General features: G+C 38.7%; 1 protein-coding gene across 1 annotated transcript in view; it reads left to right on the forward strand.

The window, feature by feature from the left end:
- CD4 (CD4 molecule) overlaps positions 1-21137 on the forward strand; it is a 35371-nt gene that overhangs the window by 5707 nt on the left and 8527 nt on the right. Inside the window, exons 2-3 of the mRNA XM_059935221.1 lie at positions 590-695; positions 837-1001. Coding sequence (XP_059791204.1) covers positions 647-695; positions 837-1001 — 214 coding nt within the window. The 5' untranslated portion in view covers positions 590-646. The remainder of the gene's footprint in view (positions 1-589; positions 696-836; positions 1002-21137) is intronic.

Raw genomic sequence — 21137 nt, forward strand, 5'->3', positions numbered from 1 at the left:
CGGACTTCTTAGTTGTGGCATGCATGCGGGATCTAGTTCCCAGACCAGGGACCAAACCTGGGCCCCCTGCATTGGGAGCGTGGAGTCTTACCCACTGGACCACGAGGGAAGTCCCAGTCCTGGGAGTTTTAATTCAGAACTCCTCCCTCAAGTCCCTCTCTCTGAGTTCAGGCCTCATCTTCTCTCACCAGAATTCTTGAAATCCTGCCTCCAGGGCTTGACCTCCTCCAGCTCATTGTTTGCTCAGCAGCTGAAGGCATCTATCTTGTAAATCTACTCCTGTCCTTCTCTAAGTAAAGCTCCCTAGCGCCCAGGGTCGAGTCCCAGCCTCCCAGTATGGCACTCAAGGACCTTCATGACTTGGCTTGGCTCCCTGGTCCTAGTCCCAATTTACCACCTTCTCCGAGAATCCGTTTCTGATCCCACCTGGCAGAGAACCCACCCCTGGCCTGAGCACAGCATGTGTGGCGCGTCCAGTGGGTGTCTTGTTAGAGATCTGCATGTCTAGATCCTGGCCTGGCTGTCCAGGTCCTGAAGGGATCCCAGGCCAGGTGAATGCCTGCTGACTGATGACTGGTGTCTCCCCCAGGCCCTGCCTTTTCTTTGGGGGAAGGCCCAGGTCCCTGCCTGCCTCAGCAAAGCCACAATGGACCCTGGAACCTCTCTTAGGCACCTGTTCCTGGTGCTGCAACTGGGTGAGTGCTCAGACTTGGAGTCTGGGTGCAGGTGGCCTGGGAGGAGGGGCTGATTGGGAAATGCAATGGGACGGGGGGATGAGGCAGAGGCAGGGCAGCCACACCCTCGAGGCCTGACCTCCTGCCTGTTTTTCTACCTAGTGATGCTCCCAGCCGGCACACAGGGGAAAAAAGTGGTGCTGGGTAAGGCAGGAGACCTCGCAGAGCTGCCCTGCAAAGCTTACCAGAATAAGAACCTGCCCTTCAGCTGGAAAAATTCTAACCAGATCAAGATTCTGGGGCGTCATGGCTCCTTCTTGCACAAAGGTAGGCTGGTCCCACTCCCCGTTCAGAGAGAAAAGCCCCAGGGATTGAACACCTCTGGTGTCAGAGCCCAGCTCCTAGTAAACTCTGGGATCCTGGAGGTTCCAGCTGAGAGTCTCAGGGACTCTCCAAGTCCAGAGCCTCCCTCTGCCAGCTGCTGGTGGGCTGGGGAATGTCTTCTGGTGGTCTATTATAATTTCATTATTTTAATGGATATTAGAAAAATAACTATCATATAAAACCCATGATTTCATGAATATTGTTGCTACAGATCCATGACCATACTTTGTTTACTTCCATTAAAAGCGATAGAATGATTTATTTCTAGCTTTTCAAGTGGAAAGAATTAAGATTTCAATACTTATTAGGAACGTTATTTTGCAGTAAAGGAGATTACTTTCTCACATAAATTTTACGCACATGCTTCTCTTTAAATAACTCTTCTTTCTTCTGTGTATGACCTCTAATATTCAGCACATTATTAAATGGGAGTGTCATATAAGTCAAAAGTAGAAAAAAAAATGAGTCAAAATGCCACCAGTGGCACCGCTAGCAGCATGAGGGGTGGAGCCTCGGATGCTCCAGGACCGTGAAGAGTTGTCCCAGGGATAGGGGAGGATGGGGGCGACGGCTGCTTCTTCTAGACGCTAAAGAATGCAGCTGGACCTGGATCCCAAGCAGGCTCTCCATATCAAGCAGACCCGGAGGACAACGCCTAGCTGGAGGACCAAGCAGAGCGGAGAAGGCCAGCCACCCTGTGCCTTTGGATTGAAGAATTTAACCCATTTACATGTAAGCTGTGTGGCTGACAGGGTCTTAGTGCTCTGGCCAGGTGTCAGGCCTGTGCCTCGGAGGTGGGAGAGCCGAGTTCAGGACATTGGACCACCAGAGACCACCTGGCCCCATGTAATATCAACCAGCGAGAGCTCTCCCAGAGACCTCCGTCTCATCTCCATCTCAACGCTAAGACCCAACTCCACTCAGTGACCAGCAAGCTCCAGTGCTGGACACCACATGCCAAACAACTAGCAAGACAGGAACACAACCCCATGCATTAGCAGAGAGGCTGCCTAAAATCATAATAAGTTCACAGACACTCCAAAACACACCACCGGACGTGGTCCTGCCCACCAGAAAGACAAGATCCAGACTCATCCACCAGGACACAGGCACCAGTCCCCTCCACCAGGAAGCCTACACAACCCACTGAACCAACCTTACCCACTAGGGGCAGACACCAAAAACAACAGGAACTACGAACTTGCAGCCTCTGAAAAGGAGACCCCAAACACAGTAAGTTAAGCAAAATGAGAAGACAGAGAAATGCACAGCAGATGAAGGAGCAAAGTAAAAACCCACCAGACCAAACAAATGAAGAGGAAGTAGGCAGTCTACCTGAAAAAGAATTCAGAGTAATGATAGCGAAGATGATCCAAAATCTTGGAAACAGAATGGAGAAAATACAAGAAACGTTTAACAAGGACCTAGAAGAACTAAAGAGCAAACAAACAATGATGAACAACACAGTAAATGAAATTAAAAATTCTCTAGAAGGAATCAATAGCAGAATAACTGAGGCAGAAGAACGGATAAGTGACCTGGAAGATAAAATAGTGGAAATAACTACCACAGAGCACAATAAAGAAGAAAGAATGAAAAGAATTGAGGACAGCCTCAGAGACCTCTGGGACAACATTAAACGCACCAACATTCGAATTATAGTGGTCCCAGAAGAAGAAGAGAAAAAGAAAGGGACTGAGAAAATATTTGAAGAGATTATAGTTGAAAACTTCCCTAATATAGGAAAGGAAATAGTCAAGTCCAGGAAGCACAGAGAGTCCCATACAGGATAAATCCAAGGAGAAACATGCGAAGACACATATTAATCAAAGTATCAAAAACTAAATACAAAGAAAAAATATTAAAAGCAACAAATAATATTCAAGGGAATCCCCATAAGGTTAACAGCTGATCTTTCCGCAGAAACTCTGCAAGCCAGAAGGGAGTGGCATGATATATTTAAAGTGATGAAAGGGAAAAACCTACAACCAAGATTACTCTAGCCAGCAAGGATCTCATTCAGATTCTACAGAGAAATTAAAACCTTTACAGACAAGCAAATCTAAGAGAATTCATCACCACCAAACCAGCTTTACAACAAATGCTAAAGGAACTTCTCTAGGCAGGAAACACAAGAGAAGGAAAAGACGTGCAATAACAAACCCAAAGCAATTAAGAAAATGGTAATAGGAACATACATATCAATAATTACCTTAAATGTAAATGGATTAAATGCTCCAACCAAAGGACATAGACTGGTTGAATGGATACAAAAACAAGAACCATATATATGCTGTCTACAAGAGACCCACTTCAGACCTAGGGACACATACAGACTGAAAGTGAGGGGATGGAAAAAGATATTCCATGCAAATGGAGATCAAAAGAAAGCTGGAGTAACAATTCTCATATCAGACAAAATAGACTTTAAAATAAAGACTATTACAAGAGACAAAGAAGGACACTACATAATGATCAAGGGATCAATCCAAGAAGATATAACAATTGTAAATATTTATGCACCCAACATAGGAGCACCTCAATACATGAGGCAAATGCTAACAGCCATAAAAGGGGAAATCAACAGTAACACAATAATAGTAGGCGACTTTAACACCCTACTCTCACCAATGGACAGACCATCCAAAATGAAAATAAATAGGGAAGCACAAGCTTTAAATGACACATTAAACCAGATGGACTTAATTGATATTTTTGGACATTCCATCCAAAAACAACAGAATACACTTTCTTCTCAAGTGCTCATGGAACATTCTCCAGGATACACCATATCTTGGGTCACAAATCAAGCCTTGGTAAATTTAAGAAAATTGAAATCATATCAAGTACCTTTTCCGACCACAACACTATGAAACTAGATATCAATTACAGGAAAAAAAAAACTGTAAAAAATACAAACACATGGAGGCTAAACAATATGCTACTAAATAACCAAGAGATCACTGAAGAAATCAAAGAGGAAATAAAAAAATACCTGGAAACAAATGACAATGAAAACACGACTCCCCAAAACCTATGGGATGCAGCAAAAGCAGTTCTAGGAGGGAAGTTTATAGCAATACAATCCTACCTCAAGAAACAAGAAACATCTCAAATAACCTAACCTTATACCTAAAGCAATTAGAGAAAGAAGAACAAAAAACCCCCCAAAATTAGCAAAAGGAAAGAAATCATAAAGATCAGAGCAGAAATAAATGAAAAAGAAATGAAGGAAACAATAGCAAAGATCAATAAAAGTAAAAGCTGGGTTCTTTGAGAAGATAAACAAAATTGGTAAAGCACTAGCCAGACTCATCAAAAAAAAAAAAAAAAAAAAAAAAGAGAGAAGACTCAAATCAACAAAATTAGAAAGGAAAAAGGAGAAGTAACAGATGACCCTGAAGAAATACAAAGAATCATGAGGGATTACTACAAGCAACTATACGCCAATAAAATGGACAACCTGGAAGAAATGGAGAAATTCTCAGAAAAGCACAACCTTCTGAGACTGAACCAAGAAGAACTAGAAAATATGAACAGCCCAGTCACAAGCACTGAAATTGAAACTGTGATTTAAAATCTTCCAACAAACAAAAGCCCAGGACCAGATGGCTTCACAGGCAAATTCTATCACACATTTAGAGAAGAGCTAACACCTATCCTTCTCAAACTCTTCCAAAATGTAGCAGAGGGAGGAACACTCCCAAACTCATCCTATGAGGCCACCATCACCCTGATACCAAAATCAGACAAAGATGTCAAAAAAAAAAAAGAAAACTACAGGCCAATATCACTGGTGAACATAGATGCTAAAGTCCTCAACAAAATACTAGCAAACAGAATCCAACAGCACACTGAAAGGATCATACACCATGATCAAGTAGGGTTTATCCCAGGAATGCAAGGATTCTTCAATATATGCAAATCAATCAATGTGATACACCATATTAACAAACTGAAGGATAAAAACCATATGATAATCTCAATAGATGCAGAAAAAGCTTTTGACAAAATTCAACACCCATTTATGATAAAAACCCTCCAGAAAGTAGGCACAGAGGGAACTTACCTCAACATAATAAAGGCCATATATGATAAACCCACAGCCAACATCGTCCTCAATGGTGAAAAACTGAAGCCATTTCCACTAAGATCAGGAACAAGACAAGGTTGCCGACTCTCACCACTATTATTCAACATAGTTTTGGAAGTTTTAGCCACAGCAATCAGAGAAGAAAAAGAAATAAAAGGAATCCAAATTGGAAAAGAAGAAGTAAAACTGTCACTCTTTGCAGATGATATGATACTATACATAGAGAATCCTAAAGAGGCTACCAGAAAACTACTAGAGCTAATCAATGAATTTGGTAAAGTTGCAGGATACAAAATTAATGCACAGAAATCTCTTGCATTCCTATACACTAATGATGAAAAATCAGAAAGAGAAATTAAGGAAACACTCCCATTTACCACTGCAACAAAAATAATAAAATACCTAGGAATAAACCTACCTAGGGAGACAAAAGACCTGTATGCAGAAAACTATAAGACACTGATGAAAGAAATTAAAGATGATACAAATAGATGGAGAGATATACCATGTTCTTGGATTGGAAGAATCAACATTGTGAAAATGACTATACTACCCAAAGCAATCTACAGATTCAATGCAATCCCTATCAAACTACCAATGGCATTTTTCACAGAACTAGAACAAAAAAGTTCACAATTTGTATGGAAACACAAAAGACCCCGAATAGCCAAAGCAATCTTGAGAAAGAAAAACGGAGCTGGAGGAATCAGGCTCCCTGACTTCAGACTATGCTACAAAGCTACAGTAATCAAGACAGTATGGTACTGGCACAAAAACAGAAATACAGATCAGTGGAACAGGATAGGATAGAAAGCCCAGAGATAAACCCACACACATATGGTTACCTTATCTTTGATAAAGGAGGCAAGAATATACAATGGAGAAAAGACAGCGTCTTCAATAAGTGCTGGGCGAACTGGACAGCTACATGTAAAAGAATGAAATTAGAACACTCCCTAACACCATACACAAAAATAAACTAAAAATGGATTAAAGATCTAAATGTAAGGCCAGACACTATAAAACTCTTAGAGGAAAACATAGGCAGAACACTCTATGACATACATCACAGCAAGATCCTTTTTGACCCACCTCCTAGAGAAAGGGAAATAAAAACAAAAATAAACAAATGGGACCTAATGAAACTTAAAAGCTTTTGCACAGCAAAGGAAACCATAAACAAGACAAAAAGACAACCTCAGAATGGGAGAAAATATTTGCAAATGAAGCAACTGACAAAGGATTAATCTCCAAAATATATAAGCAGCTCATGCAGTTCAATATCAAAAAAAAAAACAACCCAATCCAAAAATGGGCAGAAGACCTAAACAGACATTTCTCCAAAGAAGATATACAGATTGCCAACAAACACATGAAAGGATGCTCAACATCACTAATCATTAGAGAAATGCAAATCAAAACTACAATGAGGTATCACCTCACACTGGTCAGAATGGCCGTCATCAAAAAATCTAGAAACAATAAATGCTGGAGAGGGTGTGGAGAAAAGGGAACCCTCTTGCACTGTTGGTGGGAATGTAAATTGATACAGTCATTATGGAGAATAGTATGGAGGTTCCTTAAAAAACTAAAAAGAACTGCCGTACAACACAGCAATCCCACTACTGGGCATATACCCTGAGAAAACCATAATTCAAAAAGAGTTATGTACCACAATATTCATTGCAGCACTATTTACAATAGCCAGGACATGGAAGCAACCTAAGTGTCCATCATCGGATGAATGGATAAAGAAGATATGGCACATATATACAGTGGAATATTACTCAGCCATAAAAAGAAACAAAATTGTGTTATTTGTAGTGAAGTGGATGGACCTAGAGTCTGTCATACAGAGTGAAGTAAGTCAGAAAGAGAAAAACAAATACCGTATGCTAACACATAGATATGGAATCTAGAAAAAAAAAATGTTCTGAAGAACCTAGGGGCAACACAGGAATAAAGATGCAGATGTAGAGAACAGACTTGAGGACACGGGGAGGGGGAAGAGTAAGCTGGGACGAAGTGAGAGAGTGGCATTGACATATATACACTACCAAATGTAAAATAGATAGCTAGTGGGAAGCAGCCGCATAGCACAGGGAGATCAGCTCAGTGCTTTGCGACCACCTAGAGGGGTGGGATAGGGAGAGTGGGAGGGAGACGCAAGAGGGAGAGGATATGGGGATGTATGTAAACGTATAGCTGATTCACTTTGTTATACAGCAGAAACTAACACAACATTGTAAAGCAATTATACTCCAATAAAGATGTTAAAAAAAAAATGCCACCAGCATGAAATGTATTTTTATAAACATATTTGTTATTTTATAAGTTTATTCAATTTATTATTGTTTGCATTTCATTGCTTATTTTTAACTTTTTAAAAAATTTTCATACATATATAAAAGTAAAATATTTATATAATGAACCCCCATGTATCCCACTCAGCTTCAACAATTATCAATTTGTGGCCAATTTTGTTTCATCTATATTCCCAACTCCCCACCACCATATTATTGTATAGCAAATACCAGACTTGTGTCACTTAATCCGTAAATACTTCAGTATGTATCTTTAAAATGTAATGACTTTCAAAAAACATATCCACAGTAAGGACCTACTGTATAGCACAGGGATCTATATTCAGTATCTTGTAATAACCTATAATGAAAAGAATCTGAAAAAGAATATATATATATATATCACTTTGCTGTACACCTGAGACACTGCATATCAACTATACTTCAATTTAAAAAAACACATCTACAGTATCATTATCAATGCTTAAAAATTAAAAATAATTCCTTAATGACAATAAATATCCAATCAGTGTTCAAATTTTCCCAGTTGCCTCATAGTCGTATTTTTACATTTGGTCTATTTGAGTCAGAATTCAAATAAAAATTTATGCATGGTATTTGCTTGATATGTCCCTTAAATCTCTTTAAATTTATACATTTACTCTCCTTTTTTTCCCCTCTTGCAACTGATTGTTGAAGAAACCAGGCAATTGTCCTGCTAAGTTTTACATGGTGGTATCACTTAACATGTTCCTCTGTCCCTTGAATCTCCTATAGATTGGTGATTAGATCTAGCGCTTTGATCAAGTTCATTTTTTTTTCAGTGACTTATTACTATTTAATAACTGTATTCCACATTACAACACATTAGAGCCCCATCTTTTTAAAATTGAAGTATAGTTGATTTACAGTGTTGTGTTAGTTTCTGGTGTACAGCAAAGTGATTCATTTATATCTATATATTTATCCCTCCCCCTTTGGTAACCATAAATTTGTTTTCTTTGTCTGTGAGTCTTTCTGTTTTGTAAATAAGTTCTGTTTTGTAAATTTTGTATCATATTTTAGATTCCACATATAAGTGATATCATATGATATTTGTGTTACTCTTTCTGACTTACTTAGTATGACAATCTCTAAGTCCATCCATGTTGCTGCAAATGGCATTATTTCATTCATTTTTATGGTTGAGTAATATTCCATTATATATATCTATATCTATCTATATATATGTCTTCTTTATCCATTTATTTGTAGATGGACATTTAGGTTGCATCCATGTCTTGGCTATTGTAAACAGTGCTGCTGTGGATATTAGGATGCACACATTCAGTCTTTTGACAAGACCATTTTATAGATGGTGTTTTATACTACCAATTTCATCACATCAGGAGCATGTAATATCTATCACTCCTTTTGTGCTATTAAGGCTAATCAGTGGCTCAAGTTTAGTTTTAAGTGATAATTATAATAACATTCTTTTTAGGTTTTTGGTTTTTTTTTAACAGTTGCTTCTGTTTATATCAAGTGATATTGGCTTTCTGCTTACTACAGTGCTACAGTTTCCTTTTAAAATAAATTAATTTTAAAAAGTGAATCCATTTAAAGATGTTTCGTTAATAGGACAGGTAGATTTGGCCAAAGTCATGTATGAGGTGCAAGAATAATTGAAGCTTGGGAAATACAGCTCTAGTCCAAGACTCTGATGTTACTAGTGAGGAAACTGAGGCCCAGGGAGAGGAAGATTCTGTTTCTGCCCCAAGCTTTTGTGCCCCGTTAGAGGCAGAGCTGTGGCTAGATCTTGGCTGTGGCTTTGGTCTTTCAACGTTCAACCTGGGCTCCCCTGGGGAGTCATCCTCAGGGCAGTCAAGGATGAACTGGTTATGGTGCATAGGAAACCATCTTTGTTGAAAATGCATGTCTCGCCTTCCTGCCTCTGTCCAGTGGAAAAAAATCTCCTCCTTCTCTGGCAAGAAAGTTCTTGCAGGGCTCCTACAGTCATGATTCAGACACCCATGTTCACCCTTCAAATCTGGACGTGAAGAAAAAAGGGGGTATTGGGCTGGATCTTCATTGAATCAAAGCCACTTCCTAAAATTAACAAAACCCCCAATTCCTGATCTCTTTCTGATAAAAAGACACAAAGCAGAAACCTGCACACTAAGCAGCTGACTGCCCTTTACCTATGTCCTCTCCTCTCAAACAGCTGCTTCAAGATGCCCCTATGATCAGCTAACCTCTGTCCTCCCCTGGATGGTGGGCTCCTGGTGCCCATTACATAATTTATATCCCTGGGCAGAGCTCAGGACAATAACTCCCTCCCACAATCTCTGTGAGCCTTTTTTTTTTTTTTTGGTCCTAGAATTGTATTCTGCTGAATTGCTTGAAATAAGTGGACTTTCAGCTGGGGCTTTATTTTTATTAATTTAAAAGTTAAAATAATTTGAAAAAGTAATACAGTACATGGTAAAAAATTTATTTTTCTTATTTATTTATTTTTATTGGAGTACAGTTGCTTAAAAATGTTGTTTTAGCATGGTAAAAATTTTAAACCGTACTAATGTTACACAGTGACAATAAATCCCCCTCCTACTCCTGATCCTCAGTTTCTTGGTTCCCTTCCCCAGAAGCAACCGTTTTAATCAGTTTCTGTATTTCCATCAAGAGAGGAACTATGCATGTAGAAGCATATATATATAGGTTCCCCTCTCTTCTTACATAAAATCAATTTATCATATATGGGTGTATATTATATGTATATATATATATATATATATATATATATATATATATATATATATGGAGAGAGAGAGAGAGAGAGGCTACATGTTAATTAAGTAATTAGATAATGTTCTAGGTGCTGGGGATATAATATAGTAAAGAACAAAAGAAACATTCAGGCAATGAGCACACCATAACAATGCACCTGGTTCTAACCTTGGGGTTTTTTTTTCTTAAAATTATGCAGGCATTTTGAAGATTGTTCTGTATTCAATATGTGTGTGCATCTATCTATATCTGCATATATCTGTCCCTCTATATATTTCTACCTCATTTCTTTTCTGTGACTGCATAGTTCTTTTGTATAATTATACCATGATTTATTTGACTAATCACATATTGTTCGACACTTAGGCTGTTTTCATTTTATTGCTCTCACAAAGAAGAATTCTTCAGTGAGTCACACCTGGTATCTTTGGACATATGTACAAATGTATCTGTAGGATGAATTCCTAGAAGTGAAATCAGTGGGCCAGGTCAGCTTGCTCTTTAGATATCTTTTTATTATACAAATTTTGCTGAAATGGCATCTGCTATAGTAACATGCGACTGTATATCAATGTGCACTTTTCAATATGTTACTTCCTTTATGTAAATTTTATTGATGTTAACTGTTTTTTTCTCCAGATTTTTAAAGTATTACATGCTCATTATAGAATATTTGGCAAATGCAGAAAAGAATAAGGAAGAAAATCAAATGCACACATAATTCCACCACTCAGAGATATCTGCTGTTAACATTTTCATTTACTTCCTTCCGATCTTTGTTTAGTGTGGAAAATATATATTATTTACATAGATGATATCATACTATACATACTTTTTATCCTACTCCCTCAGAACATTATATCATGATGGGACAATCAATTATTAGGCTAATTTTTTAAAGTAATCTGTCAATGTTTACTAAATACAAAGTTCTAAAATCTTTTTATCTAGTAATAGCTATTCTGGAAAATCTATTTTTTTAAATAGTTTTATTTTATTTATTTATTTGGCCGTGCCACGCGGCTTGCGGGATCTTAGTTCCCCAACCGGGGTTTGAATCCCCGCCCTTGGCAGTGAAAGCGTGGAGTCCTATCCACTGGACTGCCAGGGAATTCCCTGGAAAATCTATTTGACAGGAATAAAATCAGAAATATTTCATGAAACCTGTGCAAGGATGTTGTTATAAGCATTACTTATAATATGAAAGCACAGAATTCAAACTGAAAACCCATCAATGATGAAAGGGTTGAACTATGGTACAACTGTGGGAAACTATGCAGATAATAAAAAACAAAGGCTTTCCAGAAAATTGAGTAGACATACATATTAGTCTGCTTGGGCTGCCATAACAAAGTACCATGGTCTGGGTGACTCAAACAAGAGAAACACATATTCTCACAGTTCTGGAGGCTGGATGTCCTGAGATCAGGGTGCCAGCATGGTTGGGTTCTTTTATTTATTTATTTATTTATTTATTTATTTATTTATTTATTTATTATTTTTGGCTGCATTGGGTCTTTGCTGTGTGCAGGCTTTCTCTAGTTGCAGTGAGTGGGAGCTAGTCTTCATTGTGGTGTGCAGGCTTCTCATTGCAGTGGCTTCTCTTGTTGTGGAGCATGGGCTCTAGAGTGCAGGCTTAGTAGTTGTGCCACACGGGCTTAGTTGCTCTGCCGCATGTAGGATCTTCCCGGACTAGGGCTCAAACCCGTGTCCGCTGCATTGGCAGGCAGATTTTTAACCACTGCGCCACCAGGGAAGCCCCATGGTCAGGTTCTTAAGAGAGTTCTCTTCCTGGCTTGCAGATGGCCACCTACTTGCTGTGTCCTCACATGGCAGAGAGAGAGGGAGGGCTCTCTGGGGTCTCTTCTTATGAGGGCACTAATCCCTCCAGGAAGGCCCCACCCTCATGGCCTCATATAAATCTAATTACCTCCCTATCTCCAAATATCATCACATTGAGTGTTAGGGTTTCTACACATGAATTTTGGGGGAACACAATTCAGTCCAGAGTAACATACTTTTCACTCTTCCTCTCACGAAATACAAATGAAAACCTAGACATTGCATATAGAACTAACATAAGAAGATTCTGAAAGGTGTTGAGAAGAGAGCAGACTGGTAGGGACCTCAGGGCCTGAAGAATAAAAGGTTGGCGAGTTTTCTTTTTGCCTCGAATACCCCAGTCTTGGAGCTGAAGAAGCTGGCAACCTGGAAGCTCTGATGGGCACAGACAAAAATAAGCCTCACAGAAGCCTGCTCTCTTTAGTCAAAGGACCAGGGAAGGAGCAACTCAGCAAGACAAAAAACTTCAGTATAACGACTGCTCTACTTCAGCCAAACACCAGAGGAAAACTGTGACCCCACACCCTCCCATGCCAACAAAGGCTGAATGGGAGCCTAAATTTCCACACACCCCCACCCAGGCTGTATAAGGCACCCAACACCTCCACTGAGATGGGATCAGAGAATGCAAAGTAGAGAATGGGGCTGTGCATCCCCACCAGCCAGTGAGAAGGCTCCTCCACCCCCTGTAAAGTCAGTGGAGATCACAGGAAGATCCTGGACTTCCACCCCACCCAGCAGTCAGGAGGCACCCCACCCTGCTGGGATGGTGTCAGAAGAGGTCTAGTGGAGAGTCAAGACCTTTACCACCACCCTGCAGTAACCAGGATCTATGGAGACCACATGGGGAACTGGAACTTCTCCACGTGGGGAACTAGAACTTCCATCCCTGACCAGTTATGAGGAGCATCCCCCTCTAGCACAGTGGAGGGTGAGAGGAGAACCTAGATTTCTTCCTCTACCTGGCAGTAATAAGAACGGTATAAAAGAAAGCCAGTTAAAATAGAAGGTTTAAATAAGATCCAGAATCTCATAACACTCAAATGTCCAGGTTCCAAGTGAAAATCACTCTTGATACTAAGAACCAGAAACATCTCAAACTGGATGAAAAAAAGAACCAACAGATGCCCACACTGAGATGAAAGAGAGGTTAGAATTATCTAACAAATATTTTAAAGCAGCCATGATAAAAAGTCCTTCAGCAAACAATTACAAACATGCTTGAAACAAATGAAAACCAGAAAGCCTCAGCAAAGAAACAGAGGATGTTGGAAATTTCCTGGTGGTCCAGTGGTTAGGACTTGGTGCTTTCACTGCTGGGGCCCAGGTTTGATCCCTAGTTGGGGAACTGAAATTCCACAAGCTGCACAGCCTGGCCAAAAAAAAAAAAAAAAAAGGGTAACATAAAAAGAACCAAATGGAAATGGAAATTTTAGAATGGAAAAATATAACCAAAATACAAGGGATCAATGAATGAGCCCAACAGCAAATTGGGGTGGGGGGGACAGAGGAAAGAATCAGTGAACTGCAAGATAGAACAATAGAAATTACACAATCTGAACAACAGAGAGAAAATAGACTGGAAAAAATGAACAAAGCCATAAGGACCTGTGGGACTATAACAAAAGATGTAATATTTGTGTCAGTGAGTGAAGGAGAAGGGAAAGAAAATTGGACTGAAAAAGTACTGGAAAAAATACTGGCTGAAAAATTTGCAAATTTGGCAAGAGATATTAACCTATAGATTCAAGAAGTTGATCAAAGCCTAAGCAGGATAAACCTAAAGAAATCCACATCAAGACACATCATAGGGCTTCCCAGGTGGCGCAGTGGTTAAGAATCCTCCTGCCAGTGCAGGGGACACAGGTTCAAGCCCTGGTCCAGGAAGATCCCACATGCCACAGAGCAACTAAGCCTGTATGCCACAACTACTGAGCCTGTGCTCTAGAGCCCATGAGCCACAACTACTGAGCCCGCGTGCCACAACTACTGAAGCCTGCGTGCCTAGAGCCCATGCTCCACAACAAAGAGAAGTCACCGCAATGAGAAGCCCGCGCACCGCAACAAAGAGTAGCCCCGGTCACCACAACTAGAGATAGCCCGCACACAGCAACAAAGACCCAATGCAGCCAAAAATAAAATAAATAAATAAAATAAATTCTAAAAAAAGACATCATAATTAAACTTCTAAAAACTAAAGACAAAGAAAAAAATCAAAACAACTGGAGAAAAATGACAACTTACCTATAGGGTATTAAAAAAACTTTTTAAATTGAAATATAGTTGATGTACATTATTGTTAGTTTCAGGTGTACTATATAGTGATTTGACATTTGCATACATTACGAAATGATCATCATGATAAGTCCAGTAACCATCTGTCCCCAAAGTTATTACAATATTATCGACCATATTTGTTATGCTGTATACTACATCCCCATTACTTATTTATTTTCTAACTGGAGGTTTGTACCTTTTAATCCCCTTCACCTATTTCTCCCCTCAACCCCCCTCTAGGGAAACAATTTGAATGACAGCATCAACCATGCTGGCTGAAGGAAGTGATATGATATTGTTCAAATACAAAAAGAAAAGAATAGTAAACTCAGAATCTTATACCCAAAGAAAATATCCTTTAGGAATGAAGGAGTCAAGACATTCTCAGATCAAAAACAAACAAACAAAAAAACTAAGAGTTTGTTGCCAGCAGACCTACCCTAAAAGAATGGTTCAAGGAAGTCCTTTAAACTGAAAAAAGATGATAAAAGAAGGAATCAGAATATCAGGAAGGAAGAAAGAACAAAGTAAACAAATATATGGATAAATACATTAGGCTTTCCTTTACCTCTTGAGTTTTCTAAATTATGTTTGATAGTTGAAGCAAAAATTATAACACTATTTGTGTAGTTCTAAATGTATGTAGAGGAAATCTTTAAAACAATTATAAATAGGGAGGTTAAAGGGATGAAAGGAAGGTAAGGTAAGATGATAATACAAGTAAGCTGTGATAGGTTATATATGCATATAATGTAATACCTGGAACAATCAATAAAAAATACAAACAGATACACTCAAAATTGCTATAGATAAATTAAAATGTATTCTAAAACACTCTTAAAAATGTTTATGTCCCAAAGTATAAAATAAACATCTATGAGTCCACACTGGTATAAATAACTGATTAAGTAAATAAATGAGAGGAAAGAGACAAATCTCCCATGTAGAAAAGTTTCAAACAATTTCTGTCTATAATCTGCCCTCAAGAAGGTAGAGAACAACTCCTTACTCTTTAAATGTGGGCTGTTAATAGTTATTGACTTCTAAAGAGTACAGTATGGAAAGGGGGGCAAGAATAACTTCTCAGTGAAGAACCTGAAAAACACTACCTCAGCCAGGTGATTAACAGCTTTAAGTCATGTTGATAGTGTGTACCCTTGATGTATAATGAAAATGACACTTTACCTCTGTGATCTTCCTCCCAAAACCCATAAACCCAGACTAATCAAGAGAAAAACATCAGAAAAATCCCAATAGAGGGACATTTTACAAAATACCTGACCAGTAATCTTCAAAAATATCGAGGTCATCAAAAACATGGAAAGTCTGAGAAACTGTTGCAAGCATCAGGCACCTGAGGAGACATGAAAATAATCATAATATGGTATTGTAGATGGGAGCTTGGAGTGGAAGAGGGACATTAGATAAAAACTAAGGAAATCTGAATAAAGTATTGACTTTAGTTACTAATAATGTATCAATATAGGTTCATTAATTAAAGGAAATGTTACTAATGTAAGATGTTAATAATTGCAGAAATTCAACATGGGGTATATGGAAACTGTACCATTTTCACAATTTTTCTGTAAATCTAAAACTGTTCTAAAAAAGCGTATTACAAAAAGATATTCAGGTAACCTACAGGAAGACAAGACAAAGAAAAGAAAGCAGAACAAGCAGAAAACAAAAACAAAATGGCAGACTTAAGCCCTAACGTATTAATAATTACATTAAATGTAAACCGTCTAGATATACCAATTAAAAAACAGAGATTGATAGAGTGGATTAAAAAGCATAATCCAACAATATGCTGTCTACAAGAAACTCACTTCAAATATAATGATACAGGCATATTGTAAGTAAAAGGATGGAGAAAAAGATATACCATGTAAGCATTAATCAGAGGAAAGTGGGATTGGATATGTTAATATCAGATAAAGTGAATGTCAGAGGAAAGAAAACTACCAGAGACAGAGAAGGACATTATATAATAATGAAAATGTCAATGCCTCAAGAAGACATGGTACAGTCAGCTTTCCATATCTGTGGGTTCCACATCCAAGGATTCAACCAACTGCAGATCGAAAAATATTTGAAAAAAATTCCAGAAACTTCCAAAAAGCAAAACTTGAACTTCTCTTTCACTGGCAACTATTTACATAGCATTTACATTGTATTTACAGCTACTTATATAGAATTTACATTGTATTAGGTATTACAAGTAATCTAGAGGTGATTTAAAGTATACAGGAGGATGTGCGTAGCTTGTATGCAAATACTATGCCATTTTATATAAGGGACTTGAGTATCCATGGATTTTGGTGTTCACCGGGGGTCCTGGAACCAACACCCCTCAGATACTGAGGAATGAGTAATCCTAAATGTGTATGCACCAAACAATAGATCTATAAAATATGTGAAGGAAAAACTGATAGAACCAAACTGATAGGAAAAATAGACAAATCCTCATTGATAGTTGGAGTCTTCAACACCTCTCTCCCAACAACTGACAGTACAACTACACAGAATATTAGCAAGAATATAGAAGAACTCAGCAACACCATCAACCAACAGGATCTAATTGACATTTATAGAACACTCCACCCAACAGCAGCAGAATACACATCCTTTTCGATGTCCACAGAACATAAACCAAGATGGTCCATACCTTCAGCTATTAAACAAACCTTAACAAATTTAAAAGAATTGAAATCATACAGTGTGTTCTCTGATCACATGGAATCAAACTGGAAATCAAAATAGAAATATAACAGGAAAATCTCCAAACACTTGGAAACTCAACAACTTTTCAATATTCCATGGGTCAAAGAAGTCTCAAGAGAAATAAAAAAGTATATTCAACTGAGTGAAAATTTTTAAAGCATCTAAAAGAAAAAAAACCTACAACTAGTGTTATACTTAATGGTGAAAAACTGAATGCTTTCCCCCTAAGATCAGGAAGAGGGCAAAAATGTCTGTTCTTACTACTCTTATTCAATATGGTACTTCAATCCCTAGCCAGTGAAATAAAGCAAGAAAAGGAAATAAAAGGAATACTGGTTAGAGAAGAAGAAATAAAACTATTCCTATTTGAAGATGACATGATTATCTTTGTAGAAAATCTCAAGAAATCTATCTTGAAAAACCTCTTAGAACTAATAAGTGAGTTCAGTAAGGCTACAGAATATAAGATAAACATACAAAAATCGAATGTAATTCTATGTACTAGCAATGAACATGTGTACACAGAAATTTAAAATACAATGCCATTTACAGCTGCTCAAAAAAAAACATAGGTAAGTGTAACAAATATGCACAGGATTGGTATGCTTAAAGCTACACAGTGTTGGTGAAAGAAATCAGAGAAGAACTAAATAAATGGAGAGACATGCCATGTTCATAAATTGGAAGACTCAACATAGTGAAGATGTCAAATCTTCCCAAACTGATATACAGATGGAACACAATTCCTATCAAAATTCCAGCAAGATTTTTTTGAAGATATAGATAAGGTTATTCTAAAATTTATATGGAAGGCAAAAGGAGCTCAAAAAGCTAAAACAATTTTGAAAAAGAAGAATAAAGTAGGAGAAATCAGTCTATCTGCTTTCTTTTAAAAAAATTTTTAAAAAACACTTATTTATTTATTTATTTTGGCTGCACTGGGTCTTAGTTGTGGCATGCATGTGGGATCTAGTTCCCTGACCAGGGATCAAACCCGGGCCCCCTGCATTGGAAGTGTGGAGTCTTACCCACTGGACCACCAGGGAAGTCCCTATCTGCTTTCAAGACTTATAATATAGCTAGAGTAATCAAGACTCTGTCATATTGCAGAGGAATAGACACATAGATCAGTGGAGCAAAATAGAGAACCCAGAAGTAGATCTTCATAAATATGCCCAACTGACTTTCTTTTTTACAAAGGTACAGAAGCAATTCAATGGAGGAAAGATAGCCTTTTCAATAAATTGTGCTGGAGTAATTGGACATCCATAGATAAAAACAAAATCACTCTCAACAATAACAAACCCTTGGGGACTTCCCTGGTGGTCCAGTGGTTAAGACTCCACACTCCCAATGCTGGGGGCCCAGTTTCTATCTCTGGTCAGGGAACTAAATCCCACATGCCTGCCACAACTAAGAGCCCACATGCCAAAACTAAGACCCGGCGCAGCCAAATAAATAAATAAATATATATGTACATATTTAAAAACAAACAAACAAACAAACCCTTGACCTAAGTCTCAGACCTTATTTAAAAATTAACTAAAAATGGACTATGAACTTAAATGTAAAATGTAAAATTATAACACATAGGAAAAAATCTTCAGGATCTAGACTAAGCAAAGAGTTCTTAGACTTGATACCAAAATCATGATCCATAAAAGGAAAAATGGACACATTGATTTTTTTTTTTTGGCCGCATCCCACACGGCTCGCGGGATCTTAGTTCCTCAACCAGGGATCGAACCTGTGCCTCCTGAAGTGGAAGCGCAGAGTCCTAACCACTGGACTGCCAGGGAATTCCCGACACGTTGGTCTTGATCAAAATAAAAAACTTTGCTCTGCAAAAGCCTCTATTAAGAAGAGGAAAATTGTCTTAATTTATAAAATGTGAGAAAATATATTCAAACTACATATCCAACAAAGGACTAGTATCTAGAATGTGTAAACAACTCTCAAAATTCAATACAAAAAACCCCAAAAAAATCCAATTGGAAAATAGGCAAAAGACATGAACAGACATTTCACCAAAGAAGACATAGAGATGGCAAATAAGCACATGAAAATGTGTTCAGCATCATTAGTCATCAGGGAAATGCAAATTAAAACCACAATGAGATATCACCACACACCTATCAGATTGGCCAAAATAAAAAATAGTAACACCAAGTGCTAGTGAGGATGCAAAGACACTGGTTTACTTTTACATTGTTGGTGGGAGTATAAAACAGTACAGCTGCTCTGGAAAACAGTTTGGCAATTTCTTTAAAAAACTAAACATGCAACAACCCAGCAATTGTACTCGGAGACATTTACCCCAGAGAAATAAAGATTTATGATGACATGGAAATCTGTATAAAATTGTTGACAGCAGCCTTATTAGTAATAGCCAACAACTAGAAACAACCCAGATGTCCTTTAATGGGTAAATGGTTATATCCGTGCTATGGACTATTTTTCAGCAGTAAAAAGAATGAACTATAGATTCAGACCACAACCTAGATGAATATCCAGAGAATTATGCTGTGTGAAAAAAAAAAAAAAGCCAATCCCAAAAGGTAACATACTGTATAATTTCATTTATATAACATTCTTAAAATGACAAATTATAGAAATGGAGAACAGATTAGTAATTGCCAGGAGTAGGGAGAGGGGTCTGGGAGGGAAGGGGGTTTGGCTAGAACAGGGAAAAGGGTAACATCTTTATGCTGCTGGAAATGTTCTGCATCTTGATTTGTATCAATGCCAATATCCTGGCTGTGATATCGTGCTATAGTCTTGCAAGCTGTTACTTTTGGGGTGACCTGGGTCAAGGGTACTCCAGATTTCTCTGCACTATTTCTTACAATTGCATGGGAATCTACGGTTTTCTCAGAGTAAAATGTTTAATTTAAAAAATCAGGGACTTCCCTGGTGGTGCGGTGCTTAAGAATCCACCTGCTAATGCAGGGGACATGAGTTAGATCCCTGGTCTGGGAAGATCCCACATGCCGCGGAGCAACTAAGCCCAGCTACTAAGCCTGCGCTCTAGAGCCCGCAAGCCACAGCTACTGAAGCCCGCGCACCTAGAGCCTGTGCTCCGCAACAAGGGAAGCCACCGCAATGAGAAGCCTGCGCACCGCAACGAAGAGTAGCCCCCGCTAGCTGCAACTAGAGAAAGCCCGCGCAGCAACAAAGACCCAACACAGTCAAAAAAATAAAAATATAAATATAAAAATAAAAAATCATCAGAGTATAAAGATTAGCTTTCATAGTTTCAAAACAAACAGAATGAAGAAGCTCCACATACACATGCTTAGAAGGATGTCAAGCACATTTTGTTTAGTGGAAAGTAAGCTATGGGCTTCCCTGGTGGTGCAGTGGTTAAGAATCCGCCTGCCAATGCAGGGGACATGGGTTCAAGTCCTGGTCGGGGAAGATCCCACATGCTGCAAAGCAACTAAGCTCACGTGCCACAACTACTGAAGCCCGCGCGCCTAGAGCCGGTGCTCCGCAACGAGAGAAGCCACCGCAATGAGAAGCCCGAGCACCACAACGAAGAGTAGCCCCTGCTCGCCGCAACTAGAGAAAGCCTGTGTGCAGCAACGAAGACCCAACGCAGCCAAAAATAAATCTTTAAAAAAAGAAAGAAAGTAAGCTATGTATGTATCAATAATATACTCCCTTTTTTTTTTTTAATTTATTTATTTATTATTTATTTATTTTTGGCTGTGTTGGGTCTTCGTTTCTGTGCGAGGGCTTTCTCCAGTTGCGGCAAGCGGGTGCCATTCTTCATCACGGTGCGTGGGCCTCTCACTATCGCGGCCTCTCTTGTTGCGGAGCACAGGCTCCAGACGCGCAGGCTCAGTAGTTGTGGCTCACGGGCCCAGTTGCTCCGCGGCATGTGGGATCTTCCCAGACCAGGACTCGAACCTGTGTCCCCTGCTTTGGCAGGCAGATTCTCAACCACTGCGCCACCAGGGAAGCCCTATACTCCCATTTTAATTTAAAAATTCAATGTGTGGAATATATGTCTGCATGAGCAAAGAAAAAATCATGGAGGAATCCACACCAAGTTGTAGTATTAAGAGGGTG

The sequence above is a fragment of the Balaenoptera ricei genome, chromosome 10 (genome assembly GCF_028023285.1).
Source record: "Balaenoptera ricei isolate mBalRic1 chromosome 10, mBalRic1.hap2, whole genome shotgun sequence".
NCBI classification, from domain to species: Eukaryota; Metazoa; Chordata; class Mammalia; order Artiodactyla; family Balaenopteridae; genus Balaenoptera; species Balaenoptera ricei.